This window comes from Mobula birostris, chromosome 3, assembly GCF_030028105.1.
Source record: "Mobula birostris isolate sMobBir1 chromosome 3, sMobBir1.hap1, whole genome shotgun sequence".
In the NCBI taxonomy this organism is placed as follows: Eukaryota; Metazoa; Chordata; class Chondrichthyes; order Myliobatiformes; family Myliobatidae; genus Mobula; species Mobula birostris.
The window spans coordinates 20,401,230-20,420,951 of NC_092372.1; the positions used below are offsets into that span (position 1 = coordinate 20,401,230).

The window sequence follows — 19,722 nt, forward strand, 5'->3', positions numbered from 1 at the left end:
GCTAGCTATAAAACATAATTCATCTCCACATACATAACTAAGTGCATAACAATAACACTAAAATATTATTAGACTTCATGCCTGACTCTTTCCAACCATGATGCACTAGCACCTTGGAGAATCTCTAAGGTAGCAATTATCGATCTTTGTAAACTCGCCATATCTTTCATCTTTGTTGATTCTTCATCTTTGTGAACAGTGATTTTAATTTTTAAAAAATTGTGGAACTGTGCGGTAGGCAGTTTAGCCTCTCAATTGTCCTTGTGGGCACTCCTTATACATAAAAAGGGAGCATTTAAGAAACTCTTAGATAGGCCCATGGGTGGTAGAAAAGTAAAGGGCTTTGTAGGAGGGAAGGGTTGGATAGATTTTGGAGTAGGTCATATTGAAAGATTGGCATAACATTATGGGCCTAAGGGCCTGTACTGTGCTGTAATGTTCTGTGTTCTATGAATTAATACAGTGCATCAGGGCTTTGGAGTTATGAGCATGGTTGGCTGTAGTAGAATATAAATCTTGAAATTAACAAGTTTCTATAGAAGTAGATGCTAATACTTATTTAATTCAGTATTTCAAGTTTTAGAGTTCAGTGCTATAAAAGTTAGTAAAGAACAGGAATGGTATCTTTATGGCAGCTTGTTGATTGCCTGCTGTGTGGTATTGAGATTGTAAGCTGCGGTTTTATTTAAATGCACCAGCTGCTGTTAAATGTTTGTAGGCTTGATCACGATGATTACAGATGAGCAAGGCCATTTACCCATTGTACCTCATTTGCATAGAACCACTTAGTTTTCTCCTAATTACCCACCAATCATCATAGCATTTAAAGTGCCCGTGAAAACACATCAGTCAGAGCCAGTTTGCAGGTACAAGTAATCAAAACAAAATAAGTGGAAGCTTGTCTTTTATTTCAAGATGGGAGGAATGCAAAAATGAGGGAGTGATGCTTCAGTTATTTCGTAACTTGGTCAGATCTGATATTACTTTGAGCATGGAGTGTCAGCAATTGTATGTCAACTTTGTGAGGGAAAGGTAGCAGGCATTCGCCAGAATGATATAAGAACTGGTTATGCAGTACTGGGACAATGCAGATCTTAATATTAAAGCCAGTGCATTTATATTTTGAATGCAACTTTCCTTTAGGAATAATCAGTTCTCTGCATGTTTGTCATCTATGTGACATTGCCATATTTCAAAGTGTTTTGTTGCTCTCTTAACTTTTTAACTTGGTAAAAGTCATTACTCAATTGTTTTCTTTCAAAATTAAGTTTCACTGCCTGTATCTAATTAAATCTCTGGTGTAACCCATTGTCATTTACAGTTTGAGTAATTCCCTTAGATTTTGAATATAATGCTCAAGTGTATTCTGACTGGAAAATAACAATGTTTAACATAACTTTGCAGGTTAGTTTTGTTTTGAACTAAACTCCCAAATTGTGAGACTCAGTATCTAAAACTATAAGGGATGCAGACTCGGTTGACAGTTTTAAGTGGCAGCTCAAAACCTATTCATTTAGCCTTGCTTTCAACTAATATTTTATCTTTTATTTTCTTGTTGTACTTTATCCCCTGTAAAGCACTTTGAACTACATTGGTTTGTATGAAAAGTGCTATACAAGTTATTCTTATTAACAACTTTTCCCAATTTTTACTCAGTTGACTTGGTACTTTGTGAACTTGTTGCCTGGTTGAGTACACTAAGAATTAAGATGTTAATTCGGTGCGTCTGGGCACCAGGTTCTGTTCAGTATTCTACTCGTCGCCAATGGATGCTGTTCAGACAGTCAGAGCTACTTTCCTGGGTGCTTGGAACAATTGTATATCAGTTCAAGTGTAAATGTGGGACTACAGAGGAAAAAAAAACTTGCATTTCCATAATGATATTCATTTCCTTGCCTTGAAGAGCTTTATACTTAATGTCCCATGAATTGACAACAGTTTAAGAGTGGCTAGCTATCCTCTGATGATCGTGAACACTTCATAAGTCTCTATATCCTTTGTAACCAAGAAGCTCTTGTGGATTATTTTTGGTATCTCAGTTTGATTAGTATAATAATCAAATGTTTTGTAGGGTGATTTGCATTGCGCATTATGTACTTTTTTTATTCTCAGGTTTAATCCCTTTAAAACTTCGTTTTGTGTCTCTGCTTCTATGACTTTTATGTCCTGAAGAGAATCACATTTTGCATCTGTCAATTGTAGCTGGTTGACGATTTCTGTTTGCTCATTTGAAAATAGTCCTGTTAACTGGTAATTTTCAGATAGACTTCATAAAATTCTTCTTGTTTGAGCAGTTTGCACTTTGATTGACTTAATGGGCTGCATTTTTAAATGGAATTCCAGCAAACTGTTAGTGTTTACCTGTGTAAGTGCCAGAAAGCAATTGCACCCAATCTTAGAGAAGCCTTGCTGTCTCATCTGCGTACTGAACTCCTGGACTCTGCATAGCATCCAGTTTCAGAAACACAAATCCTCTGAGATTTTCATGCACCCCCCCCCCTTAGAAATGTCTGATAGTCCACAAAGCCATTTATTTCATTAATAAAAACAGAAAATGTAGAAAATCTCAAGCCAAGCAGCATTTGTGCAAAACAAAATGATTAATGTTCTAGGTCAAAAACTTCATTGAGAAAATGAGATAACAAGTCAGTACATTAGACGGAAGCAGTGCCTTGCCTAAAGGTTTGGACATGAAACATTAACTGTTTCGCTTCCCAGGTTTAAGGGTAACATGAGGGTGTTGAGAATGTGGAACAAGCTGCGAGACGAAGTGGTAGGTGTGGGTTTGATTCCGGCATTTTGAGAAATTTGGATAAGTACGAATATGGGAGGGATGTGGAGGGCTATGGTCCAGGTGCAGGTCATTGGAACTATAAGCAGAATAATAGTTTGCTATGGAATAGATGGGCTGGAGGGCTGTTCATGTGCTTTAATGTTTTATTATTCTAGACCCTGTTTGGTCTGAGTTTTTCTCCCCCAGTATTTTCTCTTTTCATTCTGATGTGGAGTTTATGATTGAGGGGAAAGGATAATTATGTTATATGTTTAAAATAATTTGTTTTCTGCAATCTTTTTCATTGTTTTTCAAGTGATGAGTTTACTTTGCTTTAAATATTTAATGTTTCTGAATGCTAGAGCTTCACAACATCTCCAAGTGCAAATGCAGCATCTCCAAGTTTGCAGATGACACGAAGCTGAGCGGCAGTGTTAGCTGTGAGGAGGATGCTAAGAGGATGCAGGGTGACTTGGATAGGTTGGGTGAGTGGGCAAATTCATGGCAGATGCAATTTAATGTGGATAAATGTGAAGTTATCCACTTTGGTGGCAAAAATAGGAAAACAGATTATTATCTGAATGGTGGCCGATTAGGAAAAGGGGAGGTGCAACGAGACCTGGGTGTCATTATACACCAGTCATTGAAAGTGGGCATGCAGGTACAGCAGGTGGTGAAAAAGGCGAATGGTATGCTGGCATTTATAGTGAGAGGATTTGAGTACAGGAGCAGGGAGGTACTACTGCAGTTGTACAAGGCCTTGGTGAGACCACACCTGGAGTATTGTGTGCAGTTTTGGTCCCCTAATCTGAGGAAAGACATCCTTGCCATAGAGGAAGTACAAAGAAGGTTCACCAGATTGATTCCTGGGATGGCAGGACTTTCATATGAAGAAAGACTGGATGAACTAGGCTTGTACTCGTTGGAATTTAGAAGATTGAGAGGGGATCTGATTGAAACGTATAAAATCCTAAAGGGATTGGACAAGCTAGATGCAGGAAGATTGTTCCCGATGTTGGGGAAGTCCAGAACGAGGGGTCACAGTTTGAGGATAAAGGGGAAGCCTTTTAGTACCGAGATTAGGAAAAACTTCTTCACACAGAGAGTGGTGAATCTGTGGAATTCTCTGCCACAGGAAACAGTTGAGGCCGGTTCATTGGCTATATTTAAGATGGAGTTAGATATGGCGCTTGTGGCTACGGGGATCAGTGGGTATGGAGGGAAGGCTGGTGCAGGGTTCTGAGTTGGATGATCAGCCATGATCATAATAAATGGCGGTGCAGGCTCGAAGGGCCGAATGGCCTGCTCCTGCACCTATTTTCTATGTTTCTATAACATTTTGTGTGCTCAGCTTTGCCCTATTTTCATGTTGCCAGATTTTTTTTGTTGGGGTTTGTGACCAGGGTCCTTCTGACCCAGGCTTTGATCATGTTCTCTGTTCCAGTCCCATGCAGTGCATTCTGGTTTGTTCCAGAATGTTCCTGCTATTAGTTATAGATTTGTGGAAGCAGCTACTTGCAAGATGAATGACTACGTGAGCAGTTGACTGTACAGTTGCATAAAATGTGGTCTGATCTTCATCTAAGTCACAATAATAAACACAATCTGCCTAAACTAATAATACAAACAATTATAATTTTCATGACTTTATTGACCACAGTGTTAAATCATTCACATTCCAGGCTGGAAAAAGTATGTGAACCCTTGTATTTAATAACTGGTAGAACCTCCTTCAGCAGCAATAACTTCCTCCAAAAATTTCCTGTAGCTGTCGATCAGACTTGCACAATGGTGAGGAGGAATTTTAGACATTCCTCCATACAAAACTGTTTCAACTCATCAGTATTTCTGGGATATCTTGCATGAACAGCCCTCTTCAGGTCATGCCACAGTATCTCAATTGGGTTAAGGTCTGGACTCTGACTTGGCCATTCCAAAACACACTTTCTTTTTTTAAACCATTCTGTTATTGATTTACTCTTGTGTGTCGGAACATTGTCTTGTTGCATCATCCAACTTCTATTAAGCTTCAGGTGATGGACTGCTATCCTGACGTTCTGGAAAATGTCTTGATGCAATTTTGAATTCATTGTTTACTCAACAATTGCAAGCTGTCCAAGCCCTAAGACAGCAAAACAGCCTCAAACCATGATGCTCCTTCCACTGTGCTTTATGGTTGTGATGAGGTTTTGATGTTGGTGTGCAGTGCACTTTTTCCTCCAAACATAGTGCATTTCTGCCAAAAAGTTCATTTTTTTTTTCTCATCTGTCCACAGAACATTGTCCCAGAAGTGTTGTAGAACATCCAGGTGGTCTTTTACAAACTTGAGACTTGCAGCAATGTGTTTGTTGTTTTTTTTGGAGAGCAGTAGTTTCCTCCATGGTGTCCTTCCATGAACACCGTTCTTGTTCAGTATTTTTCTTACAATGGGCACATGAACCGAGACTTTAGCAAGTTCTAGAGATTTCTGCAGTTCTTTTGCTGTTACCCTCCTTCAGCATTGCACATTGTGCTCTTGGTGTGATCTTTGAAGAAAGCCTACTCCTAGGGAGAGTAGCAACAGCACTGAATTTCCTCCATTTGTAGACGATTTCTCTTACTGTGGACTGATGAACACTCAGGTCTTTAGACATACCTTTGTGAGCTTTTCCAGCTTCATGCATCTCTACAATTCTTCTCAGTTCCTCAAAGTTGTTTTGATCGAGGCATAGTGCAAATAAACAGATCTTTGTTGAGAAGAGCAGGCTCTGTTGGTAACCTGACTTTGTGTGTCTTTTTTAAGGACAGGGCACCCCTACAATCCACACCTCCAATGTCATCTCATTGATTAGAATGCCTGACCCCAATAGCTTTTGTAGAAGGCATTACCCCAGTATTCACATACTTTTTTGAACCTTGACTGTGATTGTTTAAATGGTGTACTCTGTGTTGACGAGAAGTAGTATGTTATTAGTTTAGGCAGATTGTGTTTGTCTATTATTGTGACTTGGATGAAGATCAGACCACATTTTATGAGTAATTAATGCACAAAAGCAAGTAATTGTAAAGAGTTCACAGATTTTTTCTTACAACTGTAGGTGAAGGACACAGTTTAGCAAAATCAGGGCCAGCATAGACTTGTTAAATTGATCCGTTCTGCATTTTTGGTAATACGTCTGCACAAGCATCAGAGTTCAAAAACTTCATTGTCTCTGCCACCTACATTTACTGTGCTGCAATCCACATCTTCAACTCAGTCAGCAGAACCCCTGACCCTTTATAGTTCTAGATCAAAGTTCAAGTTCAAAGTAAAATTTATTAGAGTACATACATGTCACCACATGCACCCCTGAGATTTTTTTTCTTGCTGGCATGCTTGGCAAATCTATGAAACAGTAACTGTAGACGGGTTCAATGAGCAACAAACTATAAATGCAAATATAAATAAATAGCAATAAAACTGAGTATGAAATAATATGAAATAGCAAGATAAATAGTTCTTAAAGTGAGAACATTTGTTGTGGGACTACCAGAAATAGAATGAGTGTAGTTATTCCCTTTTGTTCAAGAGCCTGATGTTTGAGGGGTAGTAATGGCTCTTGAACATGGTGCAAGTCCTGAGGCATTTCTACCACTTTCCTGCTGGCAGTAGTGAGAAAAGAACATGGCCTGGGTGGTGAGGATCTTTAATGACGGATGCTGCTTTTCTATGGCAATGTTTCATGTAGATGTGCTCAATGATTGATGTGCTCTGTGGACTTTACATTGAGTTTAATGTATGCTGGATCTGTCAGCTCTCAGTATGGTCAGAAGCAACCAAAGTTAATTTTGAAAGACTTTAAAATCTGGTTTTCTTACCTTCTTCAACTAGAGATCCTGGTAGTTTAAATTTGAATTGCAATCAGGTACATAATGTCATTTTGTACCTCAAAGTATAAAAGTATGTTAACTGTACTGAGTATTAAATGGTGCTATTTATTACTTTGAATTCTTCTTTCAATCCTTCCAATTGTCTTTCTGGATCTTGTGATGAGGCCACATAATCTTAAGTTTGATAGTTCAATTAGTTCTCATGCCTGTGATGGAAATTACTGAGTTAAAAACATTTTGGGTAGGAAGACACAATTTATTATGTATGATAAACTGTAGAGAAATAAGTCATTGAAATTAAGCAATTGGTTGAGATATTAGTTAAAGTTTCAGAGCTGAATAATTTCTATCCAGGGGTGGAAATGTGTTTAATTTTTCAATAATACACAAAACTATATAATCTTTAAAAAATGAGCAAAGTAATGAGTTAAGTTTAGGATGTTGCTGCTGCATGGCACTTGTAGGTAAAAAAAAACATTTAAAATTTATATTCCAATAAATGGTTTCTGGAGCCATCTGATGCAGAGTTGGGTAGGAAAAACTGAACTGAAAAATGTGTATTTGCAGGAATCATCCATGTAAAACTACTGGTGTTCATAAAAAATACTTGTAGAGTGATTAGTTAAGGAACAGAGCTGAAGTTGTTTGATGAAGGCCAGGAATTTTTCACTAGTTTAAGTGATTATAAAAATGAAAATTGATGATAGTTATGCAGTCATAACTTAATTTTAGAATAAAATAATGGATTGAATAGTGTTCAAGTGCATATACTGCTGTGTTTGAATCCCACTAAAAGCAGCATTGAGAACTGTGTGAATTCATGAATTATTTAGTATGTTCTAGAGAGAGCATTTGAAATGTTTAATAGCTAAATGCTTGGTTCATGGGGAATAAACTTGCATATACATACATTAAAACTGGGAGCTCTCAAAGGTTTATGCTAATTAAGAGAATTATGCTACTTTAGCAACATTTGTATACTGAAATGGAAATACAAAATTCATGAACCCACCCAGTTCTGTTACAAATAACTATGTTAGTGCTTCATTATGAGCTGTTAGTGATTTAAACAGAGTTGTCTTGTGGTAAAGCTTGTCCCTAATGTCAGAAGATTGAAGTATCAAGCAAAATTGGAGTGATATGGGATTCTCAGATTTGAAAGTCAATTCAATGGGGAGTCGTGTTGTACAAAGAGGTATACAACATGAGAACGTCTGGAAAGTTAATTTCAAATATTCCTTCTGAGGTATGCCATCATTGGAGAGCAAAGGCACATAGGTTCAAATTGGTTACAAGGCAAATTTAATCTCAAAATTAGGGATTAATAATTTGGTGCCTCATAGTGTTTGTAGTAAAAGAACCCCAGCCTGCCCAATCATTCCTGCTAAGTTTAACATACAAGTCCTGTTATTATGTTCTGTATTTTCATTGGTGTAATATATCCTTTTCATTAGATGAACACAGTTATTCAGTTTTCCTGCAAATTTAGCTATTTTAATCCTGACCTTTGGTTCAGTCTGTGTGGAGTTTGCATATTCTTTCTATGATTGTATCGTCTTTCTTCAGCTGCTCCAGTTTCCTCCAAAATGGCAAAGATATTCTGGTTATACACATAAAAGTTGCTGGTGAACGCAGCAGGCCAGGCAGCATCTCTAGAAAGAGGTACAGTCGACATTTATGGCCGAGACCCTTCGTAGGACTAACTGAAAGAAGAGTTAGTAACTAGTAGTGTCTTACTAGCTCTTCTTTCAGTTAGTCCTGACAAAGGGTCTCGGCCCAAAACATCAACTGTACCTCTTCCTAGAGATGCTGCCTGGCCTGCGTTCACCAGCAGCTTTTATGTGTGTTGCTTGAAATTCCAGCATCTGCAGATTTCCTCGTGTTTACGAAGATATTCTGCTTGCCAGCTTTTTTGCTGACTCAATTGTCTCTACAATGTAGGTGAATCTGGGGTGAGTCTGTGGCAATATGTGAAATGGATACTCGGTAGTCAGTGCGGATGTGGGCTGAAGACCTTGTAGTTTCTCTTGCGCTGTAATTGAAGCAGTTCGTGGTCTGGAAGGAAAATTAAATTCACTCAAGAGTTCTTAACTTGGATGACCAAAAGCATAATCTGTGGATGAATCTTAAAAGATGCCTTAGAGAAGGTTAAGGATGGAATTCCAAAGCAATTTCTGAAGATATGGGTATCAGTGATTGGATTTGGATGAAAGAGTTATCCAAATTAAGTGAAATAATAAAATTAGAACCATCAAATTTTGTGCTGTGTAAGATGGGCAGTTTCAATGGGCACATAACCAACCAAGTTGTTCTGTGCTGGAATTTCATGAAATGGGTGCAGCTTGCATAGTGAAATGCTAATATTTTCATCAATGCTAAATTTTTAACAGCAGACTTTAAAATTATCTTGTGTACAGCAAGTGAACCTTGGTTGTTTTGTTTTGTCCTTTCCCCTAATGCACAGATGTTGAATCTTTCTATGGCACATTAACTGCTATTCATTTGAGATCATGATACTTGCACTGATCCTTGAAGTTTTGGTCAAAGTGTCTTGCCGCACAGAAAGTATGTTAAATGTCCTTATAACTATTAGGTATGATTAAGCAATTTAGGACATTTGGACACTTTCTGGTGCATTGGGTAAACTTCTGTTTTTTTTAAAAAAAAGAAGAGGCTATTTTTACTGCACTGTCCAGCAACCCACCTATTTAACCATACCTCAACCAGAATAGTCTACAATGACCAATTAACTTACTAACCGATACGTCTTTGAAATGTGGGAGGAAACCTGAACACCCAAAGGAAACACATGCGCTTACAGGAAGGACTTACATGTTCTTTACGAACGATGTCCGAATTGAACTCCGAACTCTGATGTCCTGAGCTGTAGTAGCGTCTCACTAACCACAACATTTTCGTGACGCCCCAGTGCCTGCATTGTTAGTGTCTTGTAAATGTCTATCTCGTTCTTATGTGGTCGTTGGCAAAGTACGGTTGAATCATGCTTTGATAGATGTGGCTTTTACATGAATTTCTTGGCTTATTGCATGGAACCTGACTGTACTCTTTGGAAGGGTGGAAGGTGACAATATGGTCAATTCAGACAGTTTTCATGGTGAGCTATTGTTTTACATCCATACTGTTAATGAGCTGCATTCTGGGGAAGGACACAATCTGAATTGTACAGCATTACAGGTTGTAGATGGTATTATTCACAATAACATGGTGAGTTAGAGAGAAATTATGGGATAGTCATTGGTTCAAGATTAGAAATAGCTATGGTATGATTACATTAGGTGTCAATAGCAATATTTGCAGGGTGATTTATAAAAGCTTGGGTGAATATGAAACTCCAGGTTGACTGCATTTTTTAATTCATTTATGGGTCATGGGTTTTATTGCAAGATCAATTTTTTAATTTAAATATCCTGTTATGTGCAGTGGTGACCACCTTTTTGAACCACTGCAGTTTTTATGGAGAAAGATGTGCCCACAGTGTTATTGGGTAGGGAATTCACTTAGACATAATGATTAAGGAATGCCAGTGTTTCACTAGAATGGTGCAAATACATTGTTCACGTGGTTTTCTAAGTTGTAGAGATTGTTTGGAAGGTGCTACTGAGAAAGCCTTGGTGAGGTTTTTAAGAGTAATTATGATGACGCGGCCTCAATATGCTAGTGGAAGAGGGGCAGAATGTTTAGGGTAGTGGATTGGGAACCTGTTAAATCTGTTTCTTTATCCTGATTTATTTTTAATTTTTTTTTGCAGTTGCACTAATTTGGGAAATTGCAAACTTCATAACACCTAATTTGAAGAAGGATATTTATTTTTTACTAATGACTACCCCATGCTGCTTGGATGCTCAGTTTTAATCTCCTGGATCAATCTGAATCAGTCCAATCTAATGTGATGGTAGTGTGCACATTTAGTCAGAATCAGGTTTAATATCATTGGCATATGTCGTGAAATTTGTTGTTTAGTGGCAGCAGAACATTGCAATGTGTAATATTAAAAAATTATAAAATGCAATAAGAAATATATTTTAAAAATCATTCAGCATGTAGTGCAAAAAGAGCCAAAATGTATTGAGGTAGTGTACATGGATTCTTTGTCCATCCAGGAATCTGATGGTAGAGGGGAAGAAATTGAATGTGTGTCTACATACTCCTGTACCCTCTCATTGATATTAGCAATGGAAGAGGGTATGTCCTAGAGTTGGGGGTACTTAATGATGGGTGTTATCTTTTTAAGGCATCACCTTTTGAAAATGTCCTTGATGGTGGGGAGGCTTGTGCTTATGATGTAGTCGGCTGAGTTTGCAAATTTCCGCAGCTGTTTCCGATCCTGCAGTGGCCTCTCCATACCAGATGGTGATGCAGCCAGTTAGAATGCTCTCCATGATACATCTGTAGAAATTTGCAAGAGTCTTTGGTATCATACCAATTCTCCTGAAATTCCTAATGAAATACAGCTGCTGTTGTGCCGCCTTTGTAATCACATTAATGTTTTGGGCCCAGGATAGACCTTCAGAGATGTTAACACCTGGGAACTTGAAACTGCTCACCCGTTCCACTTGATAAGTACTGGCCTGTGTTCCCTTGACATCCCCTTCCTGAAGTCCACAATCAATTCCTTGGTCTTACTGATGCTGAGTGCAAGGTTGTTACGACACCACTCACCAGCAAATCTATCACTCTCCTGAATGCCTCCTCATCACCGCCATGGTGTTTCAAAAATTTGTCTGGGCTCTCAATTTATTTGAGGTGCAAACATGCGATGGCACTTGGGCATGGACAGTGATTTCAAAAGTTCTGAAATTCACATTTTTACATTGCACATTCAAAGCCCAAGAACTATGTGGATCATTTGGACAAAGCAAAGAATTTGATGTTCGAGGCCTGGTTCTATCTTCTATAAGGTGACTACTACCTTGTCTATGAACCAATTAGTGTGTTATATCTTACATTCAAGATTTGCTTTTGTGTTTTTCTCCAACAACCACCTTACTGTCAACATCATTCAAACTTCTGATCATCATCAGAATCAGTTTTAATATTACAGGCATATGTCGTGAAATTTATTAACTTTATGGCAGCAGTACAGTGAAATACATGATAAATTAATATAGAGACAAAAAACTGAATTACATTAAGCATATACGTATCTATTAAATAGTTAAGTTAAAATAAGTGCAAAAAAACAGAAATAAAAAAGTAGTGAGGTGTTCATGTGTTCAATGTCCATTTAGGGATCGTATGGCAGAGGGAAAGAAGGTGTTCCTGAGAGTGTACCTTCAGGCTTCTGTACCTCCTTTTTGACATGCTCTTCAAAGACCCTGACCCATTCGCAGCTCTGACATTCCTACCTACCTGCCCTTAACCTGCTACCCTCCTCCTCTGGACCTAACTTGATTTATATGCCTGACTTCTGATTGTCCCTTTCCTCAATATTTGATATTTTTCTTGATGCTGTCCAAACCTCTGATCTGTTCTTGATCATCCTGTCCTGTTTGTGCTGTAGAAGCATGTTGGACATCAAAAAATTTCATGGTTAATATATCTCAGTGTTGGGCATTGGGGCAAAAGTTGGTTTATGTCTAGAATTTTAACTAGGGATATATGGAATAAATACTGCACTAATAAATGTGCTTTTGCTTTAGTTGGGTAACTGGATGACTGTTTAAACAGGCACTTATTACATAACGTGATGGTTGCAGTAGATTTCTGGTTACAAACTCCTTAAAAATACTTTGAAAGCCATATTCTGTGACTTTGTGTCCAAGCAACTTGCATCTTCATCAAAGAAGCAATATCTTTTTTCTGCTTCTCTCAAATCAATTTCTAGCTAATGTTTTAACTGCTTTTTTTTTTCAAAAAGCAATGTTGTTCAGGGTTCTTTATATTTGCATGATGTAGGAGTTACTAATGAATACGGTATTTCTTGCCCATCACACGCTGTCCTTGAGAAGGTGAAGTTCAGCTATCATCCTGAACAGCTGTCGCTCTCGGCCAGAGGGCAGTTTTCCGAGTCATTCACATTGCAGTGGATCTGAGGTCACGTATAGGACAATCTGGGTAAGGAGAGCAGATTTTCTTCCCCAAAGGGTATGGTGAAGCAGATGGGTCTTTATAACCTAAAGGATTGTTTCATGATCACCATTACTGATGCTAACATTTTATTCCAGATTTATTTAATTAACTGAATTAAATTCCCCAGCTGTTGTAGTGGGATTTAAACTCCTGTCTCCAGATCCTTAGTCCAAGTCTCTGGATATGTAACTAGATACTAGTCTGCTAATGACTGCTGTACTGGCAGTAGCCTTTGTTCCCGTTAGATCTATGGGAATATTTTTGGAGGGTTTAATTTGCATTTAATTTTACATCAGTGTTTTCTTCCTGAATACTTTTATATATTGCATACCTTCTCATACAGCAAGCACCAGGTACAGTATAAATGCCAGACTCATTTTGTTACAAGTAAAATCATGCTTAAAAGGGAAAAAAAATGAGGATGGGGAATCATTAATGTTATGAATCTTCTACCTCATAACTCCTCCTTGAATTCAGTTCCATTTGAGCAGTCTAATGTGAGAGATAGATTGAATTCAGTTTCATAATTTTATTTTACTATACATCTCAATCCTCATTTGATGGAAGTTTATTATTGACTGAAATATTCATAATGCAGTAATGCTTGATTTCTGTTGTTAGAAGCTTGTGCTCCACTTCGCTTCAAAAAAAAAACTTTGAAATGCAGTTTCTTCACATGGTCTTAATCACGTTGTAAAACAAGCAAGATTTGAATAACCATATAGAACATGATTAGCTGGTAGCTCAAAGCTAGTTTAGCATTGAGTTTTGGATACTGGAGGTCTGCTGGAGTATAAAAATAAATTTGACTAGAACCCACGTGCTAGTGATTTTTTTCATGTCTGTCCCTATCCAACCTGACCATTGAAATCTACAGAAATAAAAAGGGAAAGAATGATTTTCTGTACAGCCTTGATATGGATTGGTATTCATCACTATTCAAGAGCAGAGGGCAAATCAGACCCAGAAGTACCGAACAGAGCTAGCACCACTTGACCTGACCCAGAATGATCTAGTTCATAATGAACATGTACTTGCCATGTATACTCAATAGGGCTTGCATCTGATAGCCAGATCCAATGATTATTGTAGATATTCACTCGCACTTATGGCAATCTGCTATATTCCATTCAATGGTCATGTGGCCTAATGTATATTGGAGAAACCAGCCAGGCTATGTGATTGCTTTGCAAAGCACCTGCATTCAGCCTTCATGGGGAATCCTGAGTTTTCTATTGTATGTTACTGTGAGTCAGCATTATACAACACGGAAACAGGTCTTTTGACCCAGCGCATCCATGCTGACCCAAGTGCCTTCCAGAGCTACTCCCATTTGCCTGTGTGTTTAATCTTCCAGGGGTTCCTAACCTGAGGTCCATGGATACCTTGCTTAATGGTATTGGTCCATGGCATAAAAAGGATGGGAACTCCTGCTCTAAACGTCTCCAACAATCTACTTGTCCAGATGTATTTTAAATGTTGTAATTGTACCTGTCTCCATCACCTCTTCTGGCAGCTCATTCTGTATGCTCTCACTACCTTCTGTGTGGAAGAGAGGATGCAGTGAACATCTACAAGGATGTTGCCCTGAGGACTTGAGTTATAAGGAGATATTGGATATATTGGGACTGATTTCCTGAGAGTAAAGATGACTGAGGGGAACCTTTCATGAATATATAAAATCACGAGGTTGATGGTCACAGTCTTTATCCTGGTGTGCAGGAGTCAAAAAGTAGAGGATACAAGTTTAAGGTAACAGGGGAAAGATTTAAAGGGGACCCATGGAGCATATTGTTTTCCCTTGCAGAATGGTGGTTATGTGAAATGTGTTTCTTGCAGAAATAGCAGAGATGGGACATAGACCTGTTGGAAATCTAGCAGCTTGTTGAATTTTGGGCACAGTTTTGATAATCAAATGCAGTTACACATTAGAACTCTCTAAAACAATTTCAGAAATCAAAGAATTTAAGACTTTGCATGTACATTTTAAATAATTAAACAACATCAAACTAGCTTAATAAAAATGTTCCACTTACCTTTCTACTTAGATTATGAGAACTCTTAGTCCTTGTTTATTGTCATTTAGAAATGCATACATGCATTGAGAAATGATACAATGTTCCTCCAGAGTGATATCGCAGAAAAACAGGACAAACCAAAGACTAACACTGACAGAGCCACATAATTATAACATATAGTTACAGCAGGGCAAAGCAATACCATCATTTGATAAAGAACAGACCATGGGCACGGTTAAAAAAAAAAAGTCTCAAAGTCCCGAGTCAATCGACTCCCGAGTCCCCGAAAGCAGGCTGCAAAAGGGAGAAACTCCCTGCCATAAACCTCCAGGCACCGACAACTGCCAATGCATTGGAAGCACCCAATGGTTACTTGCTGCTGATGTCTCTAAATAATATCAATGCAACTTCCGTACTTGTATCAGACTTGTGGAAGCTGGGTAATAGGATAATGGAGTCCTAGGAATTATTAAGGACATTAGTGTACAAGTCCAAAGATAAGGTGGTGAAAGGTTTGGGGATATTTGCCAGGGCATGGAATATTCATGCAGGGAGGTTATGGTACAACTTTATATTAGTTAAGTCAATGGAGCGTTGGAGTACTATGTACCATTTTGGTTACGCATTGTAGGTAGGGCATGATTGTATTGGAGAGTTGCAGTGGAGATTCATTAGGATGCTGCCTGGGATTGAGGTTTGTATTTGGCTGGAGACAGCAAATAAGATGGATTTGTTTATATTGGGAGGAGTCAGCTATGGGAAACTGAGGAATACAAGATGATGAGGAGCATAGAGTGAAGAGAAGGAAACTTTTCCCTATAAGTGAGTTGTCCGACGTGGTGGTGCAGACAGAGTCATTAGTGTACAACTCATTAGTATCTGGGTTAGCACTTAAATCACCAGGGCATAGAAGGCTTCAGACGGTGTGCTGGTAAATGGGGTTTAGTGCACATTGGTGTCTGATGGCATGGGCACAGTGGGCCACAAGATCTGTATGGCTATGCTTGTGTTGCCTCATTGGATTGCTTCAGGAACCCCAGTGGGAAGACCAGGTTGCAGGCAGAAGATGCTGCCACTGGCTGAGACTAATATCAAGGCTGGGAAATGAACCTTTTGCAGGGAAATATTATGTTCCATTATTAACTCCAGCTTGGGAACAGAAGATCCAAGCCAGTGTTTGAAGAGAATTGCGTGTCCATTTATGAAATTATTTATAAAGGAAGAACGGCAAATTCATTTTAAGAGGTAGTTGTAGTTGGTGAATTTTTCACCTTATGTAGTTCAGATTTTGAGTTTATAATTGACATTATTTACTATACAATTTTAATGTATAGATTCAAGTCAGCAGGCATTAAATGTAGTAGCTTTCAGGCGTTATAAATTGTCTGCATGCTGAATTCAACACAATATTTAAAATGAGATTATAAGGTCAACAATCATTATCATGGTTATTTTGCTTATGCAGAAGATCATGTGCTTTGTGATCCGAATTATGAGCTTTAAATGTTTATGAAAGTGCTTTCAAAATGACCCATCTTAAACTGTTTTTGCATGTCTTTATGAAGAAATTGTCAAACCTACTAATTTTAATGCTTTCTCCCACTTTTGTCGAATATCCTAAAGCTACGAGGCGTCTCTTGTTCATTTGGTGGATACGCTGAGCCCTGTTTCCTCACAAAAGCATAATATGCACATCAAAGAGACGTACAGTACACCAAGGAAAAACAACTTAACTCTAAGTGGATACCATCAAAGGCCTGTAGGAATCAGAACAACTCCAACACGTAGTGGCAATTCAGATGAAGAACTTGAAGAAAGCAGAATGCTGGAAGATATATTCTTCATTTAAAAAAAAATGTGTGGAACAATTTTACTGACATCAAAGTATCATGTTTCTTCCTCCCTCCCCCATACTCTGTCTAAAACTGTGGAGTGTTTTAGTGTCCAATGGCTATTGAAAGGATACTTTTAGCTTTAATGTGGTTGGCCACTGACTCGTGAGGGTAGAAACTAGAATTTTTTCAAAAATGCTGAGTAACCTCATTAATATGTTTTCTAATATGCTCCCTTCTCAGCATTGTGTTTAATTATCTTCAGGGGAACCAACTCTGGAGGGGAGTATACTGGGTACTAAATTGCCTGTTTAATACAAACAATCAAAGGTGAATGTCCACCTCAAAATGTGTTCTCTTGTATAATTCCAGTATGTAAAGTGTTCAACAAATTCTGCAGCAATCAGCAGATTATTTGAAAATGCTAGCTACAATACACTTACAAAATTCTGAATCGGAGGAAGAAGCAAAATAAATATAATTGCAATAATTATATTTAACACCAGTTCAATATTGGCAAGCAAACTGAAAAATGAAACCAGTCGATTGGTACTTTTCCTTTTAGAGATATGAATTATTGTTAAACATCTGCGACTAATGTTACAGAGCCCACTAGATTCTTTTTTGAAAAGCCCTACCATAATGATATGGATTCTCTCTCCATATTCTGCTGCACTTCTGCAGACTGAAAAAGATGGAGTCAAGCTGTAAGTCCTGTCTGAAACCAAGGTAATATCTACAGATAAAAAGGTGTGTGGGATGAGCACATCATAAACCACTTTGAGGAACAATCAATATGGTGGTGCATGTCTATTCTATTGATGTGCTAAATGGAATCAATCACCTAAAATATTCAGTAGTTTTCCCAATAACTGCCACCTGCACAGAACACTTTATTTTAATCATTTCTTTAATATTCTAACTTGAAGACTTGAAAGAGGCACTTCTTTGAGGATCCATCTTTGGGCTTTTTTGCTCAGCAGTTTTGGCTGCTGAGAGAGAATGCATTTTATTACAGATTAGTAGATTAAATTCGAGCTCCTGACATTTAAGTATTAGACTGAGGCTAACCCAACCAAATTAATAATTCACTTGCTTACTAGAAATTGGAAGATGTCTGTTTTCTCAGTCTGGGATGAAACTGAACCGAGGTCCCGGATTTGAAAGATGAATATCTAACACATTGCACCATTCCATTCCATTCCTCCAAGTTAATTCATGCTTATGTGGACAAAGCTGATCTTAATTAACTAAATGAACTGACCTGAATTCCTAAAAAGAGGAGTATTTAATGTGAAATAGTATATTTATAACTTTTGGAGAAAGATCAATATCTGTAATAATAGTGGTTTTCTTATTTTAACTATTACATAACTTTAGTACATGCTGCATTTTTAAATGGGTGATTTGTGTCAAATAAGACAAGAAATGGATGTTTAATATGACTTATTGACAATGAATACAAATTGTTTTCAATGAACTGAATGTGATTTCCATATTTGGAAATTAACCTCATTATAACAAGTCTGCTGACCTGCACATACATTCTATTAGCAACTAATATTTGAATTAGTGATATACCAGATTATTGTGCACCATCTATTAGTTTAAAACTTTAACATTCCAAAGGATCTCTATCGATCTTACTAGTTATAAATTGCTATATTAATTTGCCACCTCTTGACTTCCTGCTTGTAACTAAACTCTGTACTTAGTAATCTGACAAATATGACCGGTAATTGTATAATTTGTTCAGAGCAAAATCTATACTTGGATGGCATTGCTCCTTTGGTTTGCTTGAAAGGGGCTTTGTTTAAAACTGGTCACAAGAAAAACAATGAAAAGAAAACGTATTTATTAGTAGTGTCGTTAAACACCAATTTGTTGCATTTGAAGAATGCTATCAATTTTGTTGGCAGCTTGATATATCATATTATCATAGGAACTGTTTGAATAAATGACCATTTATTCTTTTTGGAGACATTGTTTGAGGAATAAATAGTGGCCAAGAAACTTGGAAAATAGTTTTCTTCTACAGTCAATGAATTTAACATCTAATCCATAAATTGCACTACAGATAATAAATGGAAGTGTTGGTCTTAATTAGGTGCTCAAGTCACAACGTTGGGACTTGAACTTGAAGCCATGCAACTTGAAAGCAGCCATCAATTATGGTGTTCCAATCTTATCCTTTTATTAATAAAATGTGTGATATGCTGTGGTGTAGCACATTGGCCAGATATGGATATTACATATTTTCTTGTTGAATGTCACCATTACATAAAAACTCCTGAATAAAGCAATTATCCCAAATGAATGTGAACAATAACATACCAATTTTTGTATCAAGCTATTTTTTTAGACAACGCAACTTGGGTGAGGCTGACACTGCTGATTCAGAATATTTGACTTCAGGGTTTTCAGTGTGCAGAGCATTGTGGTAGTTGTAAGAAGAAATGTTTTAACAAAGTAGAGAATTGAGGTTAACATATATCCATATATTCACAAGACAGTGATCCGTTTAAGATATGAGATTGGCTTGTGGTGTTAGATTTGTTTTGTTGTGCATTCTTTGTTAATGTGTTCTGCATTATAGAGAAGACCAGACATCTTCAATTTGGATAGCTTTGTAAAATTCATGTTTTGGTAGCTAATATTTAGCTAAGTCAGTGACCAACTGGAAGAAAGGAAAACCATGTGTGAAGGTTTCAATTTTCTAAACATGTTTTACAGTCTAAGTTCATTGAAATAGAGAATTGTTGTTGGATTTTGCCATTGCCCTTTAATGTACCCATGTAACAACTGTAATTGAGTCATATTGCACTTGTCCATTAAAATATTGTCTTCTCATGAAGCTACAAAAGCTAAATTTATTTGAGAAAGATGTGATTTATTCCCAAGCATTCTGGCTTGAAGTTGTTTGTTTGGTTGATACATGTAAATATTAAATGTAATAACCTTTGTGACATTGTGTCTGAAATTTGTTTTGTGGCAGTCATACATTGCAATACATAATAATAAAGAACTATCAATTACAATAAGAAATATATAAAGAAATAATTATGTAGTGCAAAAAGAGAGCAAAAGAAATGGTGAGATAGTATACATGGGTACATGGCAGAAGGAAAGAAGCTGTCCCTGAAGTGTTGAATGTGTGTC

The 19,722-nt window shown here is 37.5% G+C and overlaps 1 protein-coding gene across 5 annotated transcripts in view; it reads left to right on the forward strand.

Annotated features, from left to right (window-relative positions):
- The window catches only part of kiaa1328 (KIAA1328 ortholog), a 144,994-nt gene extending 125,481 nt beyond the window's left edge, over positions 1-19,513 (forward strand). For all 5 annotated transcript variants that reach the window (XM_072252345.1, XM_072252346.1, XM_072252347.1 and 2 more), the window contains one exon: positions 16,355-19,513. In XM_072252345.1, coding sequence (XP_072108446.1) covers positions 16,355-16,580 — 226 coding nt within the window. In that variant the 3' untranslated portion in view covers positions 16,581-19,513. The remainder of the gene's footprint in view (positions 1-16,354) is intronic.
- The last annotated feature ends 209 nt before the right edge of the window (positions 19,514-19,722 follow it).